The sequence below is a fragment of the Culicoides brevitarsis genome, chromosome 1 (genome assembly GCF_036172545.1).
Source record: "Culicoides brevitarsis isolate CSIRO-B50_1 chromosome 1, AGI_CSIRO_Cbre_v1, whole genome shotgun sequence".
NCBI classification, from domain to species: Eukaryota; Metazoa; Arthropoda; class Insecta; order Diptera; family Ceratopogonidae; genus Culicoides; species Culicoides brevitarsis.
Window position 1 is genome coordinate 29,727,019 of NC_087085.1, and position 24,338 is coordinate 29,751,356.

Genomic DNA, 24,338 nt, shown 5'->3' on the forward strand with positions numbered 1-24,338 from the left:
ATTTTTGACTTTTATAATGGGGCACCGGACTTTATTTTTGATTTTCGTTTGGAGCGGCCTTATTTATTAATAAAATAAAATAAAAATATAAAAAGGAAAAATAAAAAAATTTCAACACATTTCTTTTCCATTTGACACAAAAAATTAAATTCAAATCAAAAATAACGACAAAACATATTTTCACAGTGTACTTTTCCATATAAATAAATAAAAAATAGGAACACTCACATTACCGGCTTTATCGCGCAAACAAACAAACAAATAGTAACAAGTAGTTGCTCCATAACGCTAAATACGCTGTTCATAACACGTCAAACTAGGGTAGAACTGTTCCTCATTCACCTTCTACTCTTACCGTAAAATCCCGTTGCACCGTTCGCGACACAAAATTTCCATAGTAACCGGTGTTGTTTACGTGAAATTTCTAACAAGCCACCGATCCGGCAAACAAAACAGCATTTTAGTCATGAATTTATCCGAACTGAAGACAAATCCGACGATGGACGTGCTGAACAGCAAAAAGTCCAAACACAAGGAAACGCGCTGGAATCGCATCCGAAAAAAGCATCTGAACAATCTGACGGTCACCACGAGCACCGTAAAGAAATTTATCAACATGAATTTTGTGCACGAAAACGAAATTCAGTCAATGACGAACCCCGATGGACTTCGAAGGCAACTTTTGAACCCCGTGGTGGTGATGAATTTGCGTCACGAGATGATCCGCAATAAATTTATCACGGAAGAGCGGAAAGATTCGACGCCAACGAGGGATCTGCTCAAAGCCGTGCGTGACAACGAATACATGGAACGCGAGGAATTGCGTCAAAAAAACCTCATCGAAAGCGAATTGAACAAATTTCGCAAACAAATGAACACGCGACCCAAATCGCGTCTCGGAAGTTCCAAAAAAAGTCATTTATTGATAAATTTACCCACAAAATTGGACCCAATCGAGCACGTGACGGAGGAAAATGACGATTTTGAGAACAAAGAAAATGCCGGAGACCTTCTGACAGACCTCGATACCGAAGATTACATCAACAAATGCTACTCGGAAGTCGTGGAAGTGTCTCCAAACGACAGAAGTCGACACACAACGACACCCCAAGGCTCCCTGGACGAGGACTACGACGAAGAATACGAAGAAAATGTCATCTCCCATCCGGAAAATCGCATCGTTCGTTTCGGCGAGAACGTGGAAGTCATCGAATATGACCAAGAAACGTCCTGTTCGATCAGCAGTTTGACCACAAACAGCGATTTGTACCTCGAAATGCAAGATTCCGACACAGAACCGGTTCGCGACACCACCGAAGACTTTGAAAAGTTCGAACCGGAGGTTTATAGCAACTTTACGAAGAAAATTACGACCAAATTCGAGAACAACGGGTATTATTACAGCGAAAACACGATCGAAATGACAGATAATTTCTTAAAAATCACAAAATACGAAAATTGTCGCAAATGCGAGGAGATAAATTACTTCGGGGAACACATTTTCGACGAAAATCGGCATCGATTCACGGAAATTTTGGAAATTGAACCGCCGGTTGAGACAAAAAAAGATGTTTCGCGTGATGAAATCGAAAAAACGGACGATTCGCAGTTGATGCTGATCAAAAAAATGGACATTGAACCGAAAGACTACACAAATTTGATCGTGAAAAACGGATATCGGTTCGAGGAAAAGGACAAAATTATCCAGGAATTGTTCAAAACGGAGGAAAAACCCAAAAAAGATCCGAATTTGGAGCTTTTGCGATGGGCGTTCAATCGATGGCACCAAAAAGCGGTAATCGGAAGGATCACGAGAGATAACCCGGTGTCAAAAAAGGACCGGATAAAGAAAATTAATGAATTCCTGAACAGAATTAACATCGAAAAGCGCCATTTTTTCAACGAAGCTGTGCGAAAAGCGATGGACAGTCAAAAACATATCGATAGTGTGACTCTAAAGAAGAATTACGAGCACAAATTGAAGATTCAACAAGACATCATTGACCTACAAAAGCTGAAATTAAGTCGGCAGGAACGCGTTATCACCGAATTAAAGCTCCACAAGCTCTCGGATGAAGCGCGCGCCGCCAAACAAGAACTCAAAAACGAGTTGAGTCACTTGTCGCGACGCGGAGACATCAAATTACGAGCTCGCGTCAAGTCAATTCAAATTACGGGCAACATAAAAAGTGACACGGACGATGACGAAACGAAAAAGTTGCAAGCGCAGGGGTTGGTTGTGCCAAAATTCCTTGCGAAAATGCAAGCGAGGGCCATGGAACGGACGATGAAGCATCAGGAGGCGAAGGAACGACGTCTGAGACTCGAGCAGGAAAGAGAAGATGCGAGATTGGCGGCAGATGAGGCGAAAAGGCAGCTGGATGAGGAAGCGAAAAAGGCGAGGATGGAGGAGTTGCGGGAAAAACGGCGACAGGAGAAGATGGATAAGGTGCAACGGGAGAAAGATCGGATAAATTATTTGGAAGGCATGAAAAAGGCGAAGGAATTTTATTTGAAATTGTTGCTGCGAAGGGGAATGCGACATTTTAAGATGGTGCTGGAAATTAAGCGGATGAACGAGATTAAAGCGGAATTGCATTACAAGAAACGGTTGCAGTTGATGTGCTTTGCGTCGTGGGGTGGATATACGAAAATGGTGATTACGGAACGAGAGAAGAAAGCGGCGGATTTTTATCGGAAATATGTGCTGAGAAATGCTTTTCGCTTGTGGAAAGATGTAAGTTTTCATTTTGTTCAGTTAAAATTTTTTTTCAAATTTTTTAAAAAATTTTACTTAAAACCAAAATTTTTTTTAATTATTATTTTTATTTAATTTTTTTTTTTAAATTTATTTTAAATTAATTTATTTTTTTATTTATTATTAAAAATTTTTTTTTTGTAATTTTTTATTATTTTTTCTATTAAATTATTTTTTTTTGTTTTAATTTAAAAAAATAAAAATTTAAATTAAATTTTTAATTTAAATTAAATAAATTAAATTTTAAATAAATTAAATTAAATTTAATTTTTTAATTTAAATTAATTTTTTTTATTTCGAATTTTTTTCTTTCAAATAATAATTAAAAATAATATTATTTGTCCAATTTTAATATTTTTTTTTATTAAATTCTTGTTTCTAAAAATAATTTAAACAAAAAAAATCTTTAAAAAATTTTTCATCATTCTTATGAAAATTAAAAAAAAATAATTTTCGAATTTTTATATAAATTATTAATTAAGTTATTAATCTAAATTAATTTAAATTAAATAGAATTAAATTTAATTAAATTAGTTTTTGATTTAAAATTAATTAATTAATATTTATTAAATAAAATTTTATTTTAATATTTAATTTGTGGTCAAAAAATAATTTTAATCAATCAGATAATTTTTTTTTTATTTTTTGGAAAATTTTTTAATAAAAAAATTATCTAAATTTTTAATTGATTAATTTATTTTAAATTAAAATTTTATTTTAATTTAATTTTTATTATTTTATTTAAATTAAAATTTTTAAATTAAATTTATTAAAATAAAAAATAAATAAATTATTTCAATTAATTATTATCTTGATAAAAAATATACTTTTTAGTACTTTTTGCTCCAACAATCAAAAATGCTGTTGGCAATCGACTGGTATGAGCTTCAATTTATGTCAAAAGTCATCAAAGCTTGGTACGAAAGAGTTCAAGAGCTTAAAAAAGTTGAAGCGGTCAAGATTGAACGTGCTGATCAACATTATCATGTGTAAGCCAAATATTTTTCTTTTTTTTAGTTTAAATCAAAATTTAATTTAATCAAAAAATATTTTAGACAACTAAAATGGAGATGCCTGATATATTGGTCTCGCTTGCCAGCAATCAATAAAATCGAGAAAGAAACTGAAGAACGACGACAAAAATGGAGACTCAAAATAATGGAATTGTGTCCGGATTACAAACCGAAGCATTGGAGTGACGAGGAAGGGGAGACTTGAAGAAAAAAGTTTTACAGATTTTTTATATTTTTACTATAAAATTTAATGAGAAGTAAAAAGTTTTAAAACTGAATATTATAGAATTTTCATTTAAATTTTTTTTATAGTTTTGGCTGGAAAAAGATTTGATTTTTCAGATTTTTATTGAGATTTTAATTTTAAATAAATTTTTTTTGAACTTTTTGTCCCATGCCCCATTTCAAAAGTCGAAAATCCAATGGGGCAAAATTTAATTTAATTTTAAAATTTAATTTTAAAATTTAATTTTTTGGTTTTTCTTTAATTTAAAAATATTTAAAAATTTTTTTAATTTCAATTTTAATTTAATTTTAATTTTAATTTTAATTTTAATTTAATTTTAATTTAATTTTAATTTAATTTTAATTTAATTTTAATTTAATTTTAATTTAATTTTAATTTAATTTTAATTTAATTTAATTTGGAAATTAAAATTTCGGAAAATTTTAATTAAATTTGAAGCAAAAGAATTTTTAATTCAAAATATTTTTAATTAATTTAAGCCTAAAAAAATTAACATTATTTTACAAAAAAAATTTCGTTAATTTCTTACAATTTCTGAAGTTCAGTGAATTTTAAATCAAATTTTGACAAATTTTCATAAAAGAAAATCGAAAAACCAATTAAACTTACCTTTTAAAAGCGCCTCAAAAATTATGTTTATTTTTTTTAATTTTTCTGATTGAAAATCAAGAATTAATTTAACAAATTAAAATTAAAAAACACATTTTTTGCTATCAAAAACCTTTTCTACATGGTTTTTAAACGGTAACGACATCGCGTCTTTTTTATTTCATAATTTATTAATTTTAGAATCTTAACAAATAAATTATTTTTTATTGCTATTAAATATTTTTTACTTCTATTTATCATCATAAGCCATTGTTTTTCTTCTCTATAAATTATTTCTATATGAATATTCTCTAAAAATTGAACTTTTTCTCTAATATGTACTAGTTAGTTATTTTTTTTTTGTTTAATTGAATATGTGTGGTAGTTTTTTTTTTTGAGTCAAAATTAAGCAAGAAATTTCTCGCTTGATCTAAATTATTTTTTTTTTTTTTAATATGTTTGTTGACTAAGATTCACTTTTATCTTAAATTATCACAAAAATCTCAAAGTTTTGATCGTTTCTAGGCAACTTTCCATTTTTTTGACTATTTTTGGTTTATTTTGGAGAGATTTTTGTGCTAAACTAAAGCAGTTTTTTTTGGTAACATTTATTTTGATTTTATTTTATTAAATATTTTAAGTAAAATATGCCAAAAAAATTAATACTGTTGTCGGAAAAATCGGAGAAAAGCTAATTTTGTGTTAATTTTATGAAAATTGTGAAGCGTTTTTTTAAAGGATTTTTTTTGAAAAATTTTTAATAATTTTTTTTTATAATAAAAATTACAAAAAAGGGATTTTTATCACATTTTTTTCCGTTTTATCAAATTTAGTACCTGTTTTTAATGATCTACGTCTAACCAGCAACTTTTTTTTCTAGTTGCACAAAAATGAGCGCCAGTTATTAATGCAATTCCTACGGCTATGTCGGGTTTCCTCAGACTTCCAATTACTAAATGCGAGCGATCTCACAATGTAGTAAATCTACGGGAAAAATTCGTTACGTTAAAAAGCAACAAAATTCGGCAGCAAATCAATAAACAAACCTCTTGCACGAATTTTGCAAACAAAAATATCGCAAAAACGAGTGCATATAACGCACCAACGAAACACAATGCCAGCTCGTACTGGTCATACACATCCGTACAGTCGTCCGGCATCAATATTTCAACGTGGAATATTCGAAAAACGGGAAACGGATGACAGACTGTCGTCACAACGAGATTCGAGTACCACCTGGGAATGTAATTTTTTGTGTGAATTTTTAATTTTTGTGATGAAAATTAAATGAATTTAGCCTAAAATTTATCTCTTTAAAAAAAATCAAAAATTTTAAACTGAATTTGACCAATTTTGGTATTAAAAATCAAGTAAAATTGCCTTAAATCAAAAAATTATTTTTTTTTCGTTCAATTTATGATAATTTTGATAAAAAATTAAATTTTAGTAAAATTTTTCGAACAAAAAATTATTTAAAAAATTATTTTGCATGAAAAAAATTTTTTTTAACAATTTTTGATTTTTGTCACGATAAAAACTTACAAAAAAGCGGCAGTTCCAAGGCAACACCCTGCTATGTAATATTTGTAATTAAAATAATTGATGTAAGCACTTATCCATAATTCGTATTCTCCGTCGTTATCGCAGTCTTTCGTCGTATTTTCTGTATTGTTATCCGGCGAGATTAGCAGAACGGTTGCTGAGTCATCTTCATCGAGCCCGCTGACAGCTCCGGATGACGAGGAGGACGATGATAAGGCGCCGGAATATGATTTTTTGTTGCGACGATGCACCTAAAAAGGTAAAAAATTAAAATTAAAATTAAAATTAAAATTAAAATTAAAATTAAAATTAAAATTAAAATTAAAATTAAAATTAAAATTAAAATTAAAATTAAAATTAAAATTAAAATTAAAATTAAAATTAAAATTAAAATTAAAATTAAAATTAAAATTAAAAAATTAAAATTTAAAATTAAAATTAAAATTAAAATTAAAATTAAAATTAAAATTAAAATTAAAATTAAAATTAAAATTAAAATTAAAATTAAAATTAAAATTAAAATTAAAATTAAAATTAAAATTAAAATTAAAATTAAAATTAAAATTAAAATTAAAATTAAAATTAAAATTAAAATTAAAATTAAAATTAAAATTAAAATTAAAATTAAAATTAAAATTAAAATTAAAATTAAAATTAAAATTAAAATTAAAATTAAAATTAAAATTAAAATTAAAATTAAAATTAAAATTAAAATTAAAATTAAAATTAAAATTAAAATTAAAATTAAAATTAAAATTAAAATTAAAATTAAAATTAAAATTAAAATTAAAATTAAAATTAAAATTAAAATTAAAATTAAAATTAAAATTAAAATTAAAATTAAAATTAAAATTAAAATTAAAATTAAAATTAAAATTAAAATTAAAATTAAAATTAAAATTAAAATTAAAATTAAAATTAAAATTAAAATTAAAATTAAAATTAAAATTAAAATTAAAATTAAAATTAAAATTAAAATTAAAATTAAAATTAAAATTAAAATTAAAATTAAAATTAAAATTAAAATTAAAATTAAAATTAAAATTAAAATTAAAATTAAAATTAAAATTAAAATTAAAATTAAAATTAAAATTAAAATTAAAATTAAAATTAAAATTAAAATTAAAATTAAAATTAAAATTAAAATTAAAATTAAAATTAAAATTAAAATTAAAATTAAAATTAAAATTAAAATTAAAATTAAAATTAAAATTAAAATTAAAATTAAAATTAAAATTAAAATTAAAATTAAAATTAAAATTAAAATTAAAATTAAATAAAAAAACATTTCTAAAATTATTTTCAGATCCACAAAAGTAACTCACCATATAAAAACAGAGGAGCATGAGACTCAACAGAACAACAAATAACAAATTCTCTTCCGGCAAGACCTCCATTATCGGTACATTCGTTTGAAATAAGACCACCAAATAAGCCACTGACCAAATACACCAGTAGAAGTAGAAATTGGTCCGTTCGCGTAGTTGATACTTTCTTCTGGCGTAAAAGAGGACGAACACGAGTAAAATGCACACGATGCATGTGCTGTAGACATTTATTGCTGCAGTTAACTGACTGATGTTCGTGGCATGTGCGACGAAAAAAATCATTAAAAATTCAAAAAATTTCCCTGCAAAACGCCAAAACTCACCTGAAAAGCACGAGAAAAAGTGTCACCAAGCTCTCGCAGAACATGGGACGCGCTCCGCCGGGATACGGGATCCGCATGCGATCCATTATCGTGAGCCACATTTCCCTCCGCAGTCTCCTCTCGACAGGCTGACACTTGAAAAATCTACGGAAGAACATGGAATTTCATCGTTAGTCGCGTGCGAGACGGGAACGGAGCTCGGAAATGGAGTGCGAGAGATAAAATTTCAGTAAAAATAATTGTTATGCGACCACGACGACGACGACGACACACAGAAATGATTATACAATATAAATATCGATTATTTTGTCAGTGTGCCACAAAAAAAAACAACAACTGAACCAATATTATATAGAACGCACGTAGCTACGCGGCATGGATAGACTCACCTATCGCCAACTTCATCGAGCTCCGTGCACTGGCAGCAGCACAAAAAGATGTGATTTCGTTGCTTGTGGCGGTCGTAGTACTCGCAGCAGCACAGCGGATCCAAATCGTCGTCGTCATAGTTCATGACGGATGGCGAACGGCAAAGGTCCCGATTTTTAATTTTCGGAAATTCTCGCACCGCACGGAAAGAAAATTTCTGAAGAGACTGATGTAAACAAAACCAATGAGCGAGAAATGCGGTTTTTCGACAAAAACAAATCACTTTCGAGGTTTGTAATCGGAGGATCGAGTAAATGCGTACGGCAATTTTTTTTTAGAATTTTGAAATTATTTTGAAATATTTATTATTTTTTTTAATGAAATTTAATTTAAAATAGTCAAAAAAAATTAAGAATTGTCTAAGAATTTTTAAATTTTTGTCTTAAAAAAAAAATTTTTAATTTTTAAAAATTTTTTCTTAGTTTTTAAAACGATTTTTCGTTAATTTTGAAAACAAAACTTAAAAACAAATTCTAATCATAAATACTAAATAGTAAACGTTTTAAATACTTTTTATGAAAAAATTAAGCTTATCAATTTTTTTCAAAATTTGAGAACAAAAATGTGAGAAAAAATTTTTAGAATGCCCTAAAATGTTTTTTGAAACATTTTGAATACTTTATTCACAAATTTTATCAATGCTTGAAAAAAAATTTCCTTTGACACAGTTTTGTTTTGAAAACTAAATCAAGAGAAAAACTAAATCAAAAACTGTGTCAAAAGCTTTGTCAAAGCCATTTTTGTCAAATCTTGCTCCGAATGGATAAAAATTTGTCAGAAGGCTTTGAAAAAATTGAAACTGAAAAAAAATTTTTTCTTTGACACAGTTTTGTTTTGAAAACTAAATCAAGAGCAAAACTAAATCAAAAACTGTGTCAAAGCCATTTTTGTCAAATCTTGCTCCAAATGGATAAAAATTTGTCAGAAGGCTCTAATTTATCATTTTTAATCATTTTATAACTCAAAACTGCCAAAAAATTGAAACTGAAAAAAAAATTTTTTCTTTGACACAGTTTTGTTTTGAAAACTAAATCAAGAGCAAAACTAAATCAAAAACTGTGTCAAAGCCATTTTTGTCAAATCTTGCTCCAAATGGATAAAAATTTGTCAAAGAGCTCTAATTTATCATTTTTAATCATTTTATAACTCAAAACTGCCAAAAAATTGAAACTGAAAAAAAAATTTTTTCTTTGACACAGTTTTGTTTTGAAAACTAAATCAAGAGCAAAACTAAATCAAAAACTGTGTCAAAGCCATTTTTGTCAAATCTTGCTCCAAATGGATAAAAATTTGTCAGAAGGCTCTAATTTATCATTTTTAATCATTTTATAACTCAAAACTGCCAAAAAATTGAAACTGAAAAAAAATTTTTTCTTTGACATAGTTTTGTTTTGAAAACTAAATCAAGAACAATGCTTTGAGAAAAAAACAAATTTAAGATCAAAAAAATTTTTAAAGATGTCTAAAAGATTTTTTTAAAATTTAAGTTTCCGAACAATTTTAGAATAAATGATTTAAAATCAAATTATATTTATAATTTAAAATAAATTAATTAAATACAAGGAATAAATTTTTAAATAAAAAGAATAAATTTTGAAAATTCGTTTTTCAAAATATTTTGAAAAATCATAAAACCAATGTATTTTTTTACAATTATTTTTTTTTTACAACTTTTAATAAATATTTAAAAAAATTCATATTCAAAAAATTGAAAAAATATAATTTAAATTTTTTTTAGAAATCAAAATATGTTTGGTTTTGTTCTTTTAATTAAAGTTCAATCTAATTTTAATTTTTAAACTATTTTTAAATTAATTAAAATTTTAATCTATTAAATTTATAAATTTATTAAATTAATTATTTTTTTTATTTTTTTTAGGTATTTGTTTTACAAAAGTATACAAAAGTTTAGAAATTTTTTTAAATTAAAAAAAAAATTTTTGGAACACTTACTAAAAAGTACCGTACGTTCATTCTGTCCATCTTCACAAAATCACCGGTTTGTTTACATTTTCCACTTGAATCATTCGTACCAAAATAAAAACAAAATTAATTAAAAATCTCGTATTTCTTTATTATTTTTTTAATATTTAAAGGATGCAATAGTTTTTTTTGTGTCAAAATCAAATTTTAAAGTACAATTTTTGATAAGTGACATATCAATCAAAGGAATCAAAGCATAATTTAGTCAAAAGTTTGAAAAAATGGTAAGTCGTTCATTTAAATTTGAAGGCGGATCGACCATTCTATGGTCTGTATCTCATTGCCATGCGATGATTTTTCGCGATTTCGTACTGCGACTTGTGCAAACGCTTCTGATGAATGACGAGAGACGTGCGGTAATTGAATTGAGCCTCGCAGTAGTCACATTGGTAGAGATAAACGCCTTCGCAGTGTTTTTGGTAGATGTGTTCTCGTAAAAGTCCTTTAGTTCTGTGGAAGAAATTCTTAATTTTATCGATTTATTTTAATTTTTTGAAGAAATTTTCCTCACCTGAGCTTTTTATCGCAATGCGGACACTCAAATCGGGGCGGAACGTGTTTGTAGTAACGATGCATCAGGAGTTTCAAGCGATTCGTGAACACCGAGTTGCAATCTTCGCACTTTTGCTGCCCGGAAAACTCGTGAACGCATCTTTTGTGTTGCGATAAGTTCATGACGTAGACGCCGCATTCGTTGCAGCGCGTTTTTCGTCGAGAATCTTCATGCGTTTTGATAGTTTCCACTTCCATCGGTTGCGGTTCAGACAGTTTCATGAATTTTTCCATGCAATTATCGAGGTTCGGGTCATTTTCGCATGTGCTGGTGACAGACGATGACGAGTCGATGAAATTTTCATGAAATGAGTCGCCGTCATCCGACATTTCGATATCTTCCTCGGGAAGAGACAGGCTTCCGGATGAGATTTCTTCGTAGATTGGCGTCGAATTTTCCACAATTGGCGGTGACGGGACCTCAATTGGGGCCTCAACTATCCCAAGTTTCTGGTTTAAAACTATATCCAATAGTTTTTCCTCGTTCTGCAGGACACTGACATAAAAATTGTGAAAATCCAGCAATTTGTTGCCGCATGGGCCGCAAATTTTGTATAAATGATGAAATTCCGGTTGAATCTGGGAAGTTTTTAGGTGTCATGAAGAAATTTTCGTAAAAATATTTTGAGCTTACCTCTTTGTTAAAAATGGACGCCAAAGCGTAGTCTAAGTTATAGTCGTACGATACAAACAATTGATTCGGATCATCGAATTTTGTCAAGCACAAACGGCAAATACACTGAAGAAACATGATTTTCCAACAAATTTTACGTTTAGGCACGGATATTTATGAGATTTTTCGTTTTTTATTCATTAAAAATGAATAATTTTACAAGTTTTTTGTAAAATTTCGTCAATGTCGGTGAACGGTTTCGGCAAACTGAAGGAGATAGCGGATCTGACAAAGATTAGGTAACGAAAATTTGGTGCAGGGTTGCTAATGATATTATAATTTTTTTCACTTTTTATTCGATATAATGCAAAAATCTTTGACATAATTTTAAAAATTTACTTAAAACTTTTCTTTATATTATTTTTTTTTTGTTTTTTGAAAAATTCACTAAGTAGAATTTTTTTAAAAGTTTTATAAAGGAAAAAATAAAAATATGATTTTTTTAAATGAAAACCCATAAAAATATTAAAATTTTTGATCATAACATAAAAAATTTCAATAAAATATTGTTTCAAAAATTCAAGTACATTCAAATTTTTCATAAGTTTATTACGTTTTACATATCAATTTTTTAAGATGAAAAAATCTTTAACGAAAAATTGGTATTTTAAACGTAATATATTCATGAAAAATTTTAATACACTTTAAGGCCGCTCCTTTTTTGAACTTTTTGTCCCATGCCCCATTTCAAAAGTCGAAAATCCAATGGGGCAAAATAAAAAAAAGTTAAAAATTTCATCAAAATTGACCGTTTTTTGGTCTTTTTTCATATTTTTTCAAGGAATTTCCCAAAATTTTTTAAAAAATTTTCAATTTTTTAGAATTTTTGTATTAAAAATCGTATTTTAACATGAATTTTCTTCTCTAAAAATTTTTTCAAAAAAATTATTTTTAAAATTTCTTAAAAAATTAATTTTTTTTTTAAATTATTTTTAAATTTTTTTTTGACAGTAATTTTCACGAAATTTTTTTGTTTAAATTTTTAACTTAAAACACTCTAAGATAAATTTGAAATGATCAAATCTCAATGTAGATTACATAGAAATAACTAAAATATTCAGTTTTTTTTATCAAAAATAGTTAAAATTTTGTCATTTTGTATGAAAAAGTATTTAATTTTTTTTTTTATTTTGCCTCCCCCCCATTTTGAAAAAAGTTTCTGGGACAAAAAGTTCGAAATAAATTTGGAGCGCTCTAATTATTTCTTTTTTTAACTGTTGAAACGATATTTTATTAAAATTATCTTTTTTTTCTATTAAAAAATTTTTAAGTGAATTTTCAAAAAAAAAAAAAAAAAAATGTCAAAAAAATTAAAAAAATCATCAATTCAAAAGTTAGCCTTAAAAGTAAATTTCTAACCTAAAATTTCGTAAAAAGATGTTTTTTTTATATTTTTTTTTAATTTTTATTTTGAAGAATTTTTAAATCCCTCAAAATTAGCTCAAATTACAAAATTATTAAAATGAGAAAATAAAAACAAAAAAATTCTACAAAGTTTTTTAAAATTTTGTCAAATTTGGCAACCCTGTCTGTTCGCGCATCCATGCACGACCCCAAATATCCGTTGTTTTAGATAAGACTTCAACGACTCTTTGAAGAAATGTAAATTTTATCCCATTTTTAACAAATAATTGTCCCAAAATCCACTGAAACCCCAACAATGGACGCAAATCGCATTTGTTCAGTTTGCCAAAAACCAGGAGTAAACTTTTTAAAAGGCAACGACGTTCAAAAGTTGAAGGAATGCCTCAATTTTAACAACATTTCGGTGAGATTCCTCTACAAAAATATTTTTTTTCTCAATTGTAACTCCCTTGAACTTTTAGATTGATGAAAATTTTACACAAATCTGTGACTTGTGCGTCGACGACATGAATCGAATTTATTGCCAGTTTTTAAATTCTTCCTTGGATTCAAACATTTTCATGTCGATCCATGAAAACACAGATTTTGAGGAAAAAATAGACGAATTAGCACTCAATGAAAGTGCATTTTTGGAATATGACGAGAATTTGAACCAAAGTAGCGAGTCTGCAAAGCTTGAAATTCCTAAAAATCGTGAATTTCCTGAAGAACCTGAAGCTTCTGACGAAAATTCATCTTCTGAAAGTGAAAATTTTGAAAATTCCAACTCATCTATGAGCGATTTGGAAGTATTTTACGATGACACTACCTACAAATGTGAAATTTGTGGAGAATCTTTCGCTGATTTGGACACTCATTATGTTCAAAAACATTCATCGGAGTCCAAAAAGTCGCAAAATTGCTCAAAATGTGATTCAAAATTTGATAAAAAGTCAGATTTGCGTAAACATATGCGAAAAATTCATCCTCGTGTAGCGATCGTTAAGCCAATGAAGCGAAAATTCGATAAAATTTCTCCCAAGAAGAAAAAACGCAAATGCCCAGAATGCGGAAAATCCTTTTGGAGATTCGAGTTGAACCGCCACATGGACGACATGCATCCCGGAATTTTCCTGTTTTCCTGCGACAAATGCTCGTTCAAGTCGAATTACGGTCAAACGATGGCGGCCCACAAACGTCGCGATCAATGCATCGAGTACTCGTTAGAGGAGATGTTCGGAAGCGATTGAAGCTTTCATTTTTTTTTTGTCTTCTGGAATAAAAAATTAATTTTTTTTTTAGCACATTTACATTTTTTATTCACATCTTTGCTTAGGTAGGGTATTGGCTTGTGGCTTTTGATGATAAGAAGATTGAAATTTACAGGAAAATCGGTCGCGTGATGCGTTTAGCCGCCCCACGAATGGAACGGAGGATACGATCTCGGAATTACCTGATCCTTAAGCGGGTCCTTGCCACGACCGCTTTCTCTCTTGCCGCCCCACGAGTGAAAAGTTTGCTTCTTTCCGATGACTTTGGCGACGCCATCACGCTTGAAATATGCCCCGGAGTCGTTTGTGGCGCAGACATGTTGGAGTTTTTTGAGCAATTCGATGTAGAAGAGACGATCTCGAACGATGCTGGCGATTTCGAAGTACATGTCGATGGCGGTTTGGTGATGCGAGGATATTTCTTGGGGTTGTTCGTTGCTGGAGCGACGTTTGCGGGATGCATCTGGAAAGATTTTAAGGGAATTTAATTTAATTTTTCAATTAAATATAATTTTTTTGCAACAATTTTGTCGAAAAAATTCAAAAAAAAAAAAATAGTTAAGTATTTACGAGATTTATAGAAAAAAATTTTTTTTCTCAATATTTGAGAATTTTTAAATAATTTTAGGTATTTATTTTTTTTTAAATAATCAAAAAAGCGAAAATTTTTTGAACGATTTTATAAGATTTTTATAAAAATTAAAAATTAGCTATGTAAAGCGAATAAATTTAATATATCCATTTTTAGTCGCCCCATCCCCTCCGATTTTGTCGAAAAAAAAAATCAGGGGAAAAATAAAAAATTTAAATATTTTTGACATTTTTTTGAATTTGTTTATTGAAAAATCACTGTTTACGTTAAAATCATACAAAAAACAAAAGAAATTGGCTTGAATCAGACGTTTTTAATTGAAATGTAGAAAAAAAAAATTTTTTTTAAGTCACGTTTTCAAAAATTTTTATTTTTTTTCCAATGGGGCAAAATAAAAAAAAAAGTTAAAAATTTCATCAAAATTTACCTATCGTTTTTTTGGTGTTTTTTCATAATTTTTCAAAAAATTTTATAAAAAATTTTCAATTATTTTAATTTTTGTTTTGAAAATCATATTTTTACTTGAATTTTCTTCTCTAAAAAAAATATTTCATAAAATTATGATTTTTTTTTCATTTTTTTTTGTCAGTTATTTTTTAAAAATTTTTTACCTAAATATGTGAAAATCAATTAAATATTTGAAAGTTTCAAATATTAGATTATAAAAAACAAAAAAATGTTAAACGAAAAAATTGCTAAAATTTTGTCATTTTGTAAATTTTTTTTTATTTTGCTAATTTTCAAAAATTTTATTAATTTTTGAATTTCGTTTGGAAATTAAATTTATATTTATTTCAAATTAAAAAAAAAATTTTAAATTAATTAAATTTTATATTAATTTTAAATTTAATTTAATTTATTTTTAATAAAAAAATTTAAAATAATTATTGAAATTTAGACCAGAAAAAATCTATATCGCTTGAAAAAAAATAATAAAAAAATTTAAATCAATTTTTCTTCCAAGTAATTCCAAATTTGGAAAAAATTAAAAAAAAATTATAAAAAAATAAGAATTTAAATTATTTTATTTAACTTTGAAAATCTTAAAAAAAGGAAAAAAAATTCTTATCAATACTTTAATGCAAAAAAAATATTAGAAAATTAAATTAAATAATTTTTAAATCGCTTAAAAACTTGAAAATTAATCACGAACAAGGGACAACTAATTACCTTTAATGTTGTTATCATTCTCATTTACATCGTGATTCCACGCCTCCTCGTTGAAATTCCGATTATTCGCGTTGTTATCAGTCAGATAATCAAACAAGTTGCAAATGTCATTGTTGTTCTCGTAGATCGCATTCACCAAATACGTGCGATATTGACGCAGCAATTCGTCCATTTGTTGCAACTTTTCCACGTTTTGCAAGTAATCGAAGCGCCATGCATTCCCGGCGTGACCAGATTGCTCGAGAAGCATCGGCAGAATGGCCTCAGGCGGAATCGCCGCATGACAGAGAACACAAAATGTGCTCAGAATGAATGGCAAAAGGAACATTTTGTCGTCTGCAAATGTGAAAAGTGTTCGGTTACTCGGAATGTTATTTTTAAAAAAGTAGGAGACAATATACAAAAAAGGTACAAGAGACGACGTATGAACGAGGGATCAAATTTCGTGTATGATGCGAAAATGTCAGGTATGGAAATTTTAGAGGGAAATGTGTGTGTGTGTTTGGTCACGTAAAGTGAAAATGAGTAATTAGGTGAGGGATTTCTAAAATGATTTTTGTGGAAAAATTAATCAAAGTTAATTGCATTTTTGGTGGATTTATCATGTCATGTGAGAAAGTAGTTCGGGATAGTTCATGAAAATTAATTTTATGATTTTTAATGACACAATTTGTCAATTTCATACATTAAATTTTAAAAATTCTAATTTTAAATTACTCATAATGGGTAATTTTTTTTTATCTTCTTTCAGCATTTTACCGAAATATGTAAATTTTTTGGTGCAAAATTTTAATTAATTTAAGGGGCTTCATACATCGACGTAAATTATCTTTAAAATAATTCTAATCTTTTAATTTTATTTTTTTTTCAATTTTTCCAAAAATTTCATTATTTTTGCTTCTTTAAAAAAAATGATGTTGACTCAAAAATTAAAATACCTAATATTAAATTTATTTTTTTATATTTTGATAAAATATTAAATTTAATTAATTTTTAATTAATTTATTCATATCTTTATGTAAACTCTACTTATTTTTCATTATCAACCACGTACAGATATCGTTGATAATTTTAAATCAACAGGTTGAAACTCCGATTTTCTACGAAATATTAATTTGAACATGTACTCTAAATATTTAATTTCGAAGTATTTTTTTCAGATTTTTTTTATATTAAAAAAAAATATCATCAAAAAAATATGTTTTGAACAAAATAAAATTTTTAATTTGAAAAAATTCATGAATTTTCATAAATAAAAATTTTTATTCATAAATAAAAAAAAAATCATAATTTCAGTGAGTTTTTATGCTTTTAGAATACAAGCTCTTTTAGAATTTATTTAAAAATGTTTTAAATTATTTTTTTTTATTTATTACCAAAGATATAATTAGATTTAATTAATTTTTAATGATTTTCTTTTGACAATTTTTTGAAAATTCGTATAGTAATAAAATTAAATTTTTACCAATAAAAAAATCTGATATAAAAATCGAATAAAAATTAGATTTTTACTATGAATCTAAAATTTTAATAATTTAAAAAAAAATATTTTTTTTCTTAAACAATATGAATTTGTTCATTTTTGACTGAAATTTTTATTTTCTTTATTTAAAAATTTATTTTCAGTTCATATTATATTGAAAGCTAAGAAAAATTGTAAGCAATTACTTTTGATTTTAAAAATTATTATTTTCAATTTTTCTAAAATAAGGCCGCATAGTTTTGTCATTTTAAAATCCAAAAAGTTAGTCGGGCAAAAAAATAAAAAAGTTAAAACTTCATCAAAAATTACCGTTTTTGGGCTATTTTTTTATTAAATTTTAAGACATTTTTATAATTTTTTAAATATTTTTTAATTTATTAAAATTTTTGTATTGAAAATTTTATTATAGAGTGGATTTTCCCCTCAAAAATTATTTTATATAAAAATTACTGAAAATATTTTTCAAAAAAATCTGACAGTTATTTTTTTATGATATGAATTTTTTTCAATTTTAACTAAAATGTTCTTAAATCAATATTAAATATACAAATATGAATGCTAAAACACTTGCTTTTTCTGGTTTTTCAAAATTTTTTACTTTTTTTACCCCCCATTTTTTTCTAAAAATTTGCAGAAAAAACTATTGAGTTTTATTTGGAGCGGCAAAAATTGATAAAAAAAATATTTTAATTTAAAAACATTTTCTTAATGTTTTTTAAAACGTTTTTTAAGTCAAATTTAACTAAAATTTGTCCGAAAATTTCACTTAAAATCACAAATTTCTTTCAAAATTATTATTGACAATTTGTTTTGTTATTAAAACGACACTTACTTTTATTTTTTATTTTATATTTTCGAACTTTACACTTTAAACATTTAAATTCTTTTCTTCGAGCTCAGACTCGCACTTTATTCCTCCAAAGATATTTCTTGAATGAAATCTTTGCCTGAATTTTTTTCCTTTTTTTACGACTTTTAATAATTTAAAATTTTTTAATGTTTTAATTTTCCGTTTTCTCCCACTCAAACAAGTCTTTTTATCTCTCAAACAATAATTTTTATTTTTTTTTTCTTTTCACTGAAAAACTTCTTCTCTCCTCGCCTGATTATGATGTTAATCGTTTGGTTTTAATTATGTGACTAAGTTGATCCATGAAATTTGTACTTTCTTATATAGTGGAAAATTTTACCCTTTTTTATTATCTTCAGAGCCACAAAGACATGCACGCAACGCGAATCGTTGTTGTTGTTTTTCATGTGTTTATTATGTGTGAAAATTTGAATCATCTACGACGACGACGACGATGACGAGTGGGGCGTTTCGTGCTGAAAAAGGAAAATTCGCCGAAAAATCGTCGGTTCGAGAGACTTCCATGACATTTCGGGCGGTTTTTCGCTTGGAGGGCCACTTAATGATGACGCGTTAATGCGATAAATTCGCGCGAGCAACGGTAATGTAATCCCTCAGTTAGTAATAAATAAATTGTCGTGGTCAACAACTACTCTGTCGGCGCTAAAAGAAACACGAGAGCTGCGGTAAATTAATGATAAAAACGGCGCGTAGGAAGATTTTTTTCGTTTTTTTGTTTTCTCACGTACCAAATTAGGCGGAAAGGTAAATATGGTGCAACTCGTTCCTTCCGTTCCGCATTTTTTCTTCGATTCAGGGATTCAATGACGTGAAATTAATGGAAATTAAAAACATGTTTTTCTCAACTTCTTTCCGAATTGTTAATTTTATTGGATTTTATGCCCAATTTGAGACAATTTCCCTTCGTTTCTTTGCAGAAATTCCGTTTCTGTGGCGACGGCGATTGCCCCGACTGGGTCCTGACTGGCATCCATTCGCAACTTGTCACGCTCAGCTCGATAAAATTGCGTCTGTTTGCGCAGCACGTCGCCCGCAGCATTTTGGGCGAAGACTTGCCGGAGGACAAAGTACGAGATGCGTTCGGTGTCGATGCGAAAGGCAGCAATTTGGACGTCGTGAAGGCGGCAATTTCGTGTCTGCGGTATTTGATGGTGAATGCGGTGAAATTCGACACGGAGACAATGACCTTCAACGAGGAATTGCAGCAACTGGGGTTCCCGAAGGAACATGCGGCGGCCATTTGTAAAGTTGTCGAGGATTTTTCCGAGCGGATTAGACGGGATTTGGCCGGGAAAGTGTTGAAAGTTGATGCTGTGGAAGATGTTGAGGCGACGAGGAAGGGGGATTTTGTGCAATTGCAATTTAAGGTGACGGGAAAATTGGTTGAAGGAGTGCCGCAGAAAAATTTCACAGAAATTTTGAATGTGCATAAGAATGATGTTCCGTTGCTGTTGAAGGAACTGAAGACGGCACATGAAATTATGAAGCAATATGATGAAGGAACGAATAAAATGGATGAAAATTAAGCTAAATTATTTTTTTTTCCTTTTTGAAATAAAATTAATTTTTTGTAAGAAATTTTTTTCATATTTTTTTCTACGAAATTAAATAACTTATTGATTTAAAATAGTGCAAAAGTAAATTTGCAGGTTCAACATAGGCAACTAAATTTTTTAAAAAATTTTTCATATTTTAGCTGAAAACATGATTTATAAAAACCAAAATAATAAAATATTTTTGAAAAAAAAATTATTTTTAACAAAAATTATTTGACTCAAATTAAATAATTTTATTTTTTTTAATGAAAAAAAATTAAGAAAAATTATAAAGATAATAATTTTTAAGGAAATTCTTATAAATTTTTCTATTTATAGATTATAATATTTTTAAGTTTAACTAAGCTTAAAATTTTTAACTAAATAAATTAATTAAATTAAAAAATATTTCAATTCAAATGATTTTGAAACTAAATTTTGTACTTCAACCTTCTAAATTTACAAAAATTTTTGTTTTAATGAAAAAAATTTATAAAATTTCGAGAGTATTTTTTTTAAATTTTAAATTAAAATTTCCTCAAAGAAAATTCAAGTTAGAAAATTTTTATGTTAAATCTTATTCAATATCAAAAAAAAAAAAAAAAATTAAAATAAATTAATTAAAATTGAATTTAAATTGAAAGGTAAAAAATTTTTGTTTATTAATTTATTAATATTTATTAATTTTTTTTTAATTGTTTAACATTAAACTTTAATTTCATTAATAATTAATCAATTAAATTTAAGTTTTTTTTTATGTTTTTAAACTGAAGCTTTCAAAAATTAAAGTAGTAGAATTTTTGTACTTCAACTACTTACCGGTAGAGGGCCAAACGCATTTAAACGCAAAATATATTTAAAACGCAAATACTTTATTTAAATCTTTTGACTTTATTCGAATGAAAAGTGAACTTATAACATCTTTATTTTAAATGATTTGTCTAAAATATGACTTTAAAAAAATATGAAGGCTCCTAATTATTTAAAAAAAAACTTTGGAATTAGAATTTTCAAAAATTTAGATTTAACAAATAATCAAAAATTAATAAAAAAAACTAAAAAGGTGAGATATGAAACTTAAAAAAATCTGATATTCATCTATTTCCATTTTTTATCAAAATCTTACTTCGAGGTCTCCAAAACCACACAAAAACCAACAAAATTCAACAATAGAAACAGTAGAAAAATTACAATAATATTACTATTAAAGACCTATTTTCGGAACAACGAAACAAAAAAACGAACGCACAACTCAACTATTCTTTTATTTTTTATTTAAATCACCTCATTTTAATAATAATAAATTAGATTTTTTGAAACTTGCCGCGATAATAATCGAACAAACAATCCCTTTTAATACATAATAATAATTCGTTTGTATCAAAGTTGCCACCTACAAATTTTTTTTTCGACTGTAGGAAGGCAACATATTCAATTATTCTTTATTATGTGCTGAGCAGCTTAAGTCGATGATGTTTCAATGACAAGCAAAGTTATTGGAAACCTTTAATAGTATTTTTTTTGTACAATGAGCTTTTAATTAAACTAAGTTGATATTTTTTCATTTAACAAAAATTAATGAAGACTTTTAAAATAAATTTATTTTTTTTATTGCCTTATTTTTTTTTAAATTTTCTAAATTTATTTTTAAATTAAATTAATTATTTTTAATAAAAATAATTATTTATTTTTATTTTTTTTTCAATTTTATTTATTTTTATTAAATTATATATTAAATAATAAATTAAAAAAATAATAAATAAAAATAGATTATTATTTTTATTAAAAATAATTAATTTAATTTAGAAAATTAAAAGATAATCAAAAATAAAAAAATAAATAAATTTAAAAATTGTAAATAAAAAATTAAATTTATTTTTGAATATCGAAAAAATTTGTAATAAACTTATTTTTTTTTATTTTACTTCAATTTTTGTATATCACATTTAAAAATTTTTTGAAAAAAAATTAGCAATTTTTATTTCTTAAATTTTTCTAAGTGAAATGTAAATCACGAAAAAAATCACAACAAATCGTAAAAAATCAGCTCCAGGTAATTCTCCTCTGTTTTCAAAAACGTTAAACGGATCATCTCCCTTAAACCGTACATTCTTTGATGCTCTCTTTTATTTTCATTATTATTGTTATTGTATGTTTCGTTTCTTTTGTACCAAAAATTTGTAAGGAGATTAAATGTTTTTATGTTTCTAATCATTCAAAAGTCAACAAACCAAAAATTGATTTTTATTCAATATTGTTTGTTATTTTTTTTTTTTGAAAGGAGTTTGAGATTAAGTGATGGCAATTCGGAAGGAAGTTGACGTAAATTATTTATTTTTAATGATGAATGATTTTTTTTGCTTTAAATATTAATTGAAAAAAATTGAGCAATTTTTTTGATGTCCCTTGAGAAAAAAAAATTGGAGCCCTAAAAAATTGAAGAATTTACATAAAAATTAGAATAAAAGACGTCTTTCAATAAAAATAAAAATTACTTTTTCATGTGGAACCCTTTTTTATATATTTTTTTTTTATTTTTTAAGGACCACTTTCAAGGATTATGTCGCCAAAATATTCATTTAATTGTCATTTAAAAGCAAATTTTTTTCAACAAGAAATTCGGTTAGTAATTAAAAAAATGTTTTTTTTTAGATTTAATAGAATAAAAAGTAATATTAGGTCCGCAAAAGTTAATCAATTTTACTTGATGTCGAAATCATGTTCGTTTCTTGAGGTGCTTTCACGAAGGAATAAAAAATGACTGATGTTCAGGTAATAAATAATTCAAATTCTTGGTTGTTTCTGTGATTTGGAGTGAACTCTTTTCATCACGTTCGATGTCGACGCGCGCGTCAAAAAAACAAATTTAAGCTTCTTTTCCTTTTTATAATGAGTTAGATATTTATTCATCGTTTTTTTTTTTAGATTTTTATTTATTATATGATTGTTCTTCATTGCTTTTTAAACTGTTTATTTATTTTATTTTATAAAAACGTGTTTAAGTGCAAATATTAAAATTTTCATTAAAAAAAAATATAATAAAGAAAATTTCTAAACTAATTTTTAAACAATTATAATTAAATAATAATAATAATAAAAAAATAATTAAATTAAAATTTAAAAAAAAAATCATAAAATATTTTTTCATTTTTTTTTTAAGAAAAATTATTTTTTAAACTAAAAACTTTAACAAATGATATTTTTATTTGATTTTTACTTTATTTCAGAAATTTGTTTAATTATAAATGTAAAATTTTACATGAAATAAAAAAAAATAATTTTAAAAATAAAATTATTAAAAAATTAAATTTCTAAAATAATGAATTGATTAAATTAAATTTTAAAAAAATATATTTAAATTAAAAATTCAAAAAATATTAATTCGTTTTAATAAAAAATTATTTTCAAATTTAAAAAATCCAAAAATTATTATTTTAATCAGGTAATTTAGTTTTTTTTAATTTAATTTTTTTTTTAATTAAAAAAATAATATTTAATTTTATTTTATAATTTTTTTCAAAAAACGTGTTTAACAGTAAAATAAAAATTTATCGTTATTTTTTTTTCAATTGAAACAGAAGTTACAAAATTTTATTATGTTCCAAACTCATAAATTGTCACTCAATTTTGTGTAATTAAATAAACGTTTAACTGAAGTGTGTTTCGTCCCTCAGTTTTTTTTTCATTCAATTGTGCAACAAAAGTACAAACACCTTTTGTATCATTTTATTATTGCTGCTTCATACTACGAATTAGAGTGAAAGAGAGATTCATTCATTTTTATTATTAGGTATCTTTGGCATCTGGCAATTTGTTTGACTGGCAAAAAAATTATAAATTACCTTTGGAGTTCCGATTTTGACACTTTTTATTAAATTTATTTTTTTTTTCTGCAGACGCATTTCCGTTCGAGTGTTCATTATTTGATTGAATTAAGAGATTGACTTAATCTTTTGTGGATTTTTTGATTTTCATTTTATTCAGTGAGAATTTTTTTTTTTCAATAAAAGTTGGTTAGATTCATGATTTAATTATTGCTTAGGCGATCAATCAATCATATTTTTGACGAAATTTCAGAATTTGGAATATTACGGGGCCTAGATGAATTATAATGGACCAAGCTCTGTTTAGGAACGTCTCTAAATTGCGTCACGAAGAAATTTTCAAGATTTTTTAAAAATATTATTCATAAAAATTACTGAAGATAATTTTCAAAAAATTTTTATAGTTAATTTTAAATTAATTTTAAATAATCAAATATTAATGTAAAAAAAACTCAAAGCAACAAAAATATTGTTCAACAGTCAAAAGTAGTTTAAATTTAGTCATTTTTTTCTTTTATTTTTTCCCATTTTTTTTTTTATTTTGGACAGTTTTATTAGAGTTTTATTTGGAACGGCTTAGCTCAAAAAACCTGTTTTAATTAATTTCACGAATACTTATTGAATATTTGATGAATACATGTCAGAATAAAAGAAATTTTCGAGTGCAAATTACAAAGCAGGTAAAGTTATTATGTTCCTTTTTTTGGACTTTGACAAGTAACTGAATTTCAAGGAATTCATTCCCAAAAGCGAATTCTTCTCAATTTCAGTTAAAACGGGTGTATCCTTGATATACGATTTCAATTGTGAGA

At 26.1% G+C, this 24,338-nt stretch overlaps 6 protein-coding genes across 6 annotated transcripts; 3 read left to right on the top strand and 3 right to left on the bottom strand.

Moving 5' to 3' along the window:
• The first annotated feature begins 466 nt into the window (after positions 1-466).
• On the top strand, positions 467-3,976 carry LOC134837600 (calponin homology domain-containing protein DDB_G0272472). Its single transcript, XM_063852983.1, has 3 exons — positions 467-2,737; positions 3,593-3,747; positions 3,814-3,976. Exons 1-3 carry the CDS (start codon positions 467-469, stop codon positions 3,974-3,976), a joined length of 2,589 nt encoding a protein of 862 aa, XP_063709053.1.
• A 1,206-nt stretch (positions 3,977-5,182) lies between these two features.
• On the bottom strand, positions 5,183-8,406 carry LOC134837013 (palmitoyltransferase ZDHHC23). The gene is made up of 6 exons (XM_063852318.1): positions 8,189-8,406; positions 7,800-7,943; positions 7,474-7,723; positions 6,149-6,399; positions 5,653-5,842; positions 5,183-5,590 (listed from the first exon to the last, which is right to left on the bottom strand). Exons 1-6 carry the CDS (start codon positions 8,311-8,313, stop codon positions 5,483-5,485), a joined length of 1,068 nt encoding a protein of 355 aa, XP_063708388.1. The 5' UTR covers positions 8,314-8,406; the 3' UTR covers positions 5,183-5,482.
• A 1,837-nt stretch (positions 8,407-10,243) lies between these two features.
• Positions 10,244-19,935, top strand: LOC134830908 (COMM domain-containing protein 4). The gene is made up of 2 exons (XM_063844525.1): positions 10,244-10,435; positions 19,085-19,935. The coding sequence occupies exons 1-2, from the start codon at positions 10,433-10,435 to the stop codon at positions 19,691-19,693; spliced, it is 612 nt and encodes a 203-aa protein (XP_063700595.1). The 5' UTR covers positions 10,244-10,432; the 3' UTR covers positions 19,694-19,935.
• LOC134830899 (RB-associated KRAB zinc finger protein-like) lies at positions 10,282-11,630 on the bottom strand. Its single transcript, XM_063844513.1, has 3 exons — positions 11,398-11,630; positions 10,723-11,342; positions 10,282-10,661 (listed from the first exon to the last, which is right to left on the bottom strand). The coding sequence occupies exons 1-3, from the start codon at positions 11,512-11,514 to the stop codon at positions 10,475-10,477; spliced, it is 924 nt and encodes a 307-aa protein (XP_063700583.1). The 5' UTR covers positions 11,515-11,630; the 3' UTR covers positions 10,282-10,474.
• Positions 13,022-14,079, top strand: LOC134837215 (zinc finger protein 254-like). Its single transcript, XM_063852583.1, has 2 exons — positions 13,022-13,204; positions 13,263-14,079. The coding sequence occupies exons 1-2, from the start codon at positions 13,097-13,099 to the stop codon at positions 14,028-14,030; spliced, it is 876 nt and encodes a 291-aa protein (XP_063708653.1). The 5' UTR covers positions 13,022-13,096; the 3' UTR covers positions 14,031-14,079.
• On the bottom strand, positions 14,087-18,414 carry LOC134837216 (uncharacterized). The gene is made up of 3 exons (XM_063852584.1): positions 18,129-18,414; positions 15,814-16,149; positions 14,087-14,514 (listed from the first exon to the last, which is right to left on the bottom strand). The coding sequence occupies exons 2-3, from the start codon at positions 16,139-16,141 to the stop codon at positions 14,189-14,191; spliced, it is 654 nt and encodes a 217-aa protein (XP_063708654.1). The 5' UTR covers positions 16,142-16,149; positions 18,129-18,414; the 3' UTR covers positions 14,087-14,188.
• Positions 19,936-24,338: the final 4,403 nt, after the last annotated feature.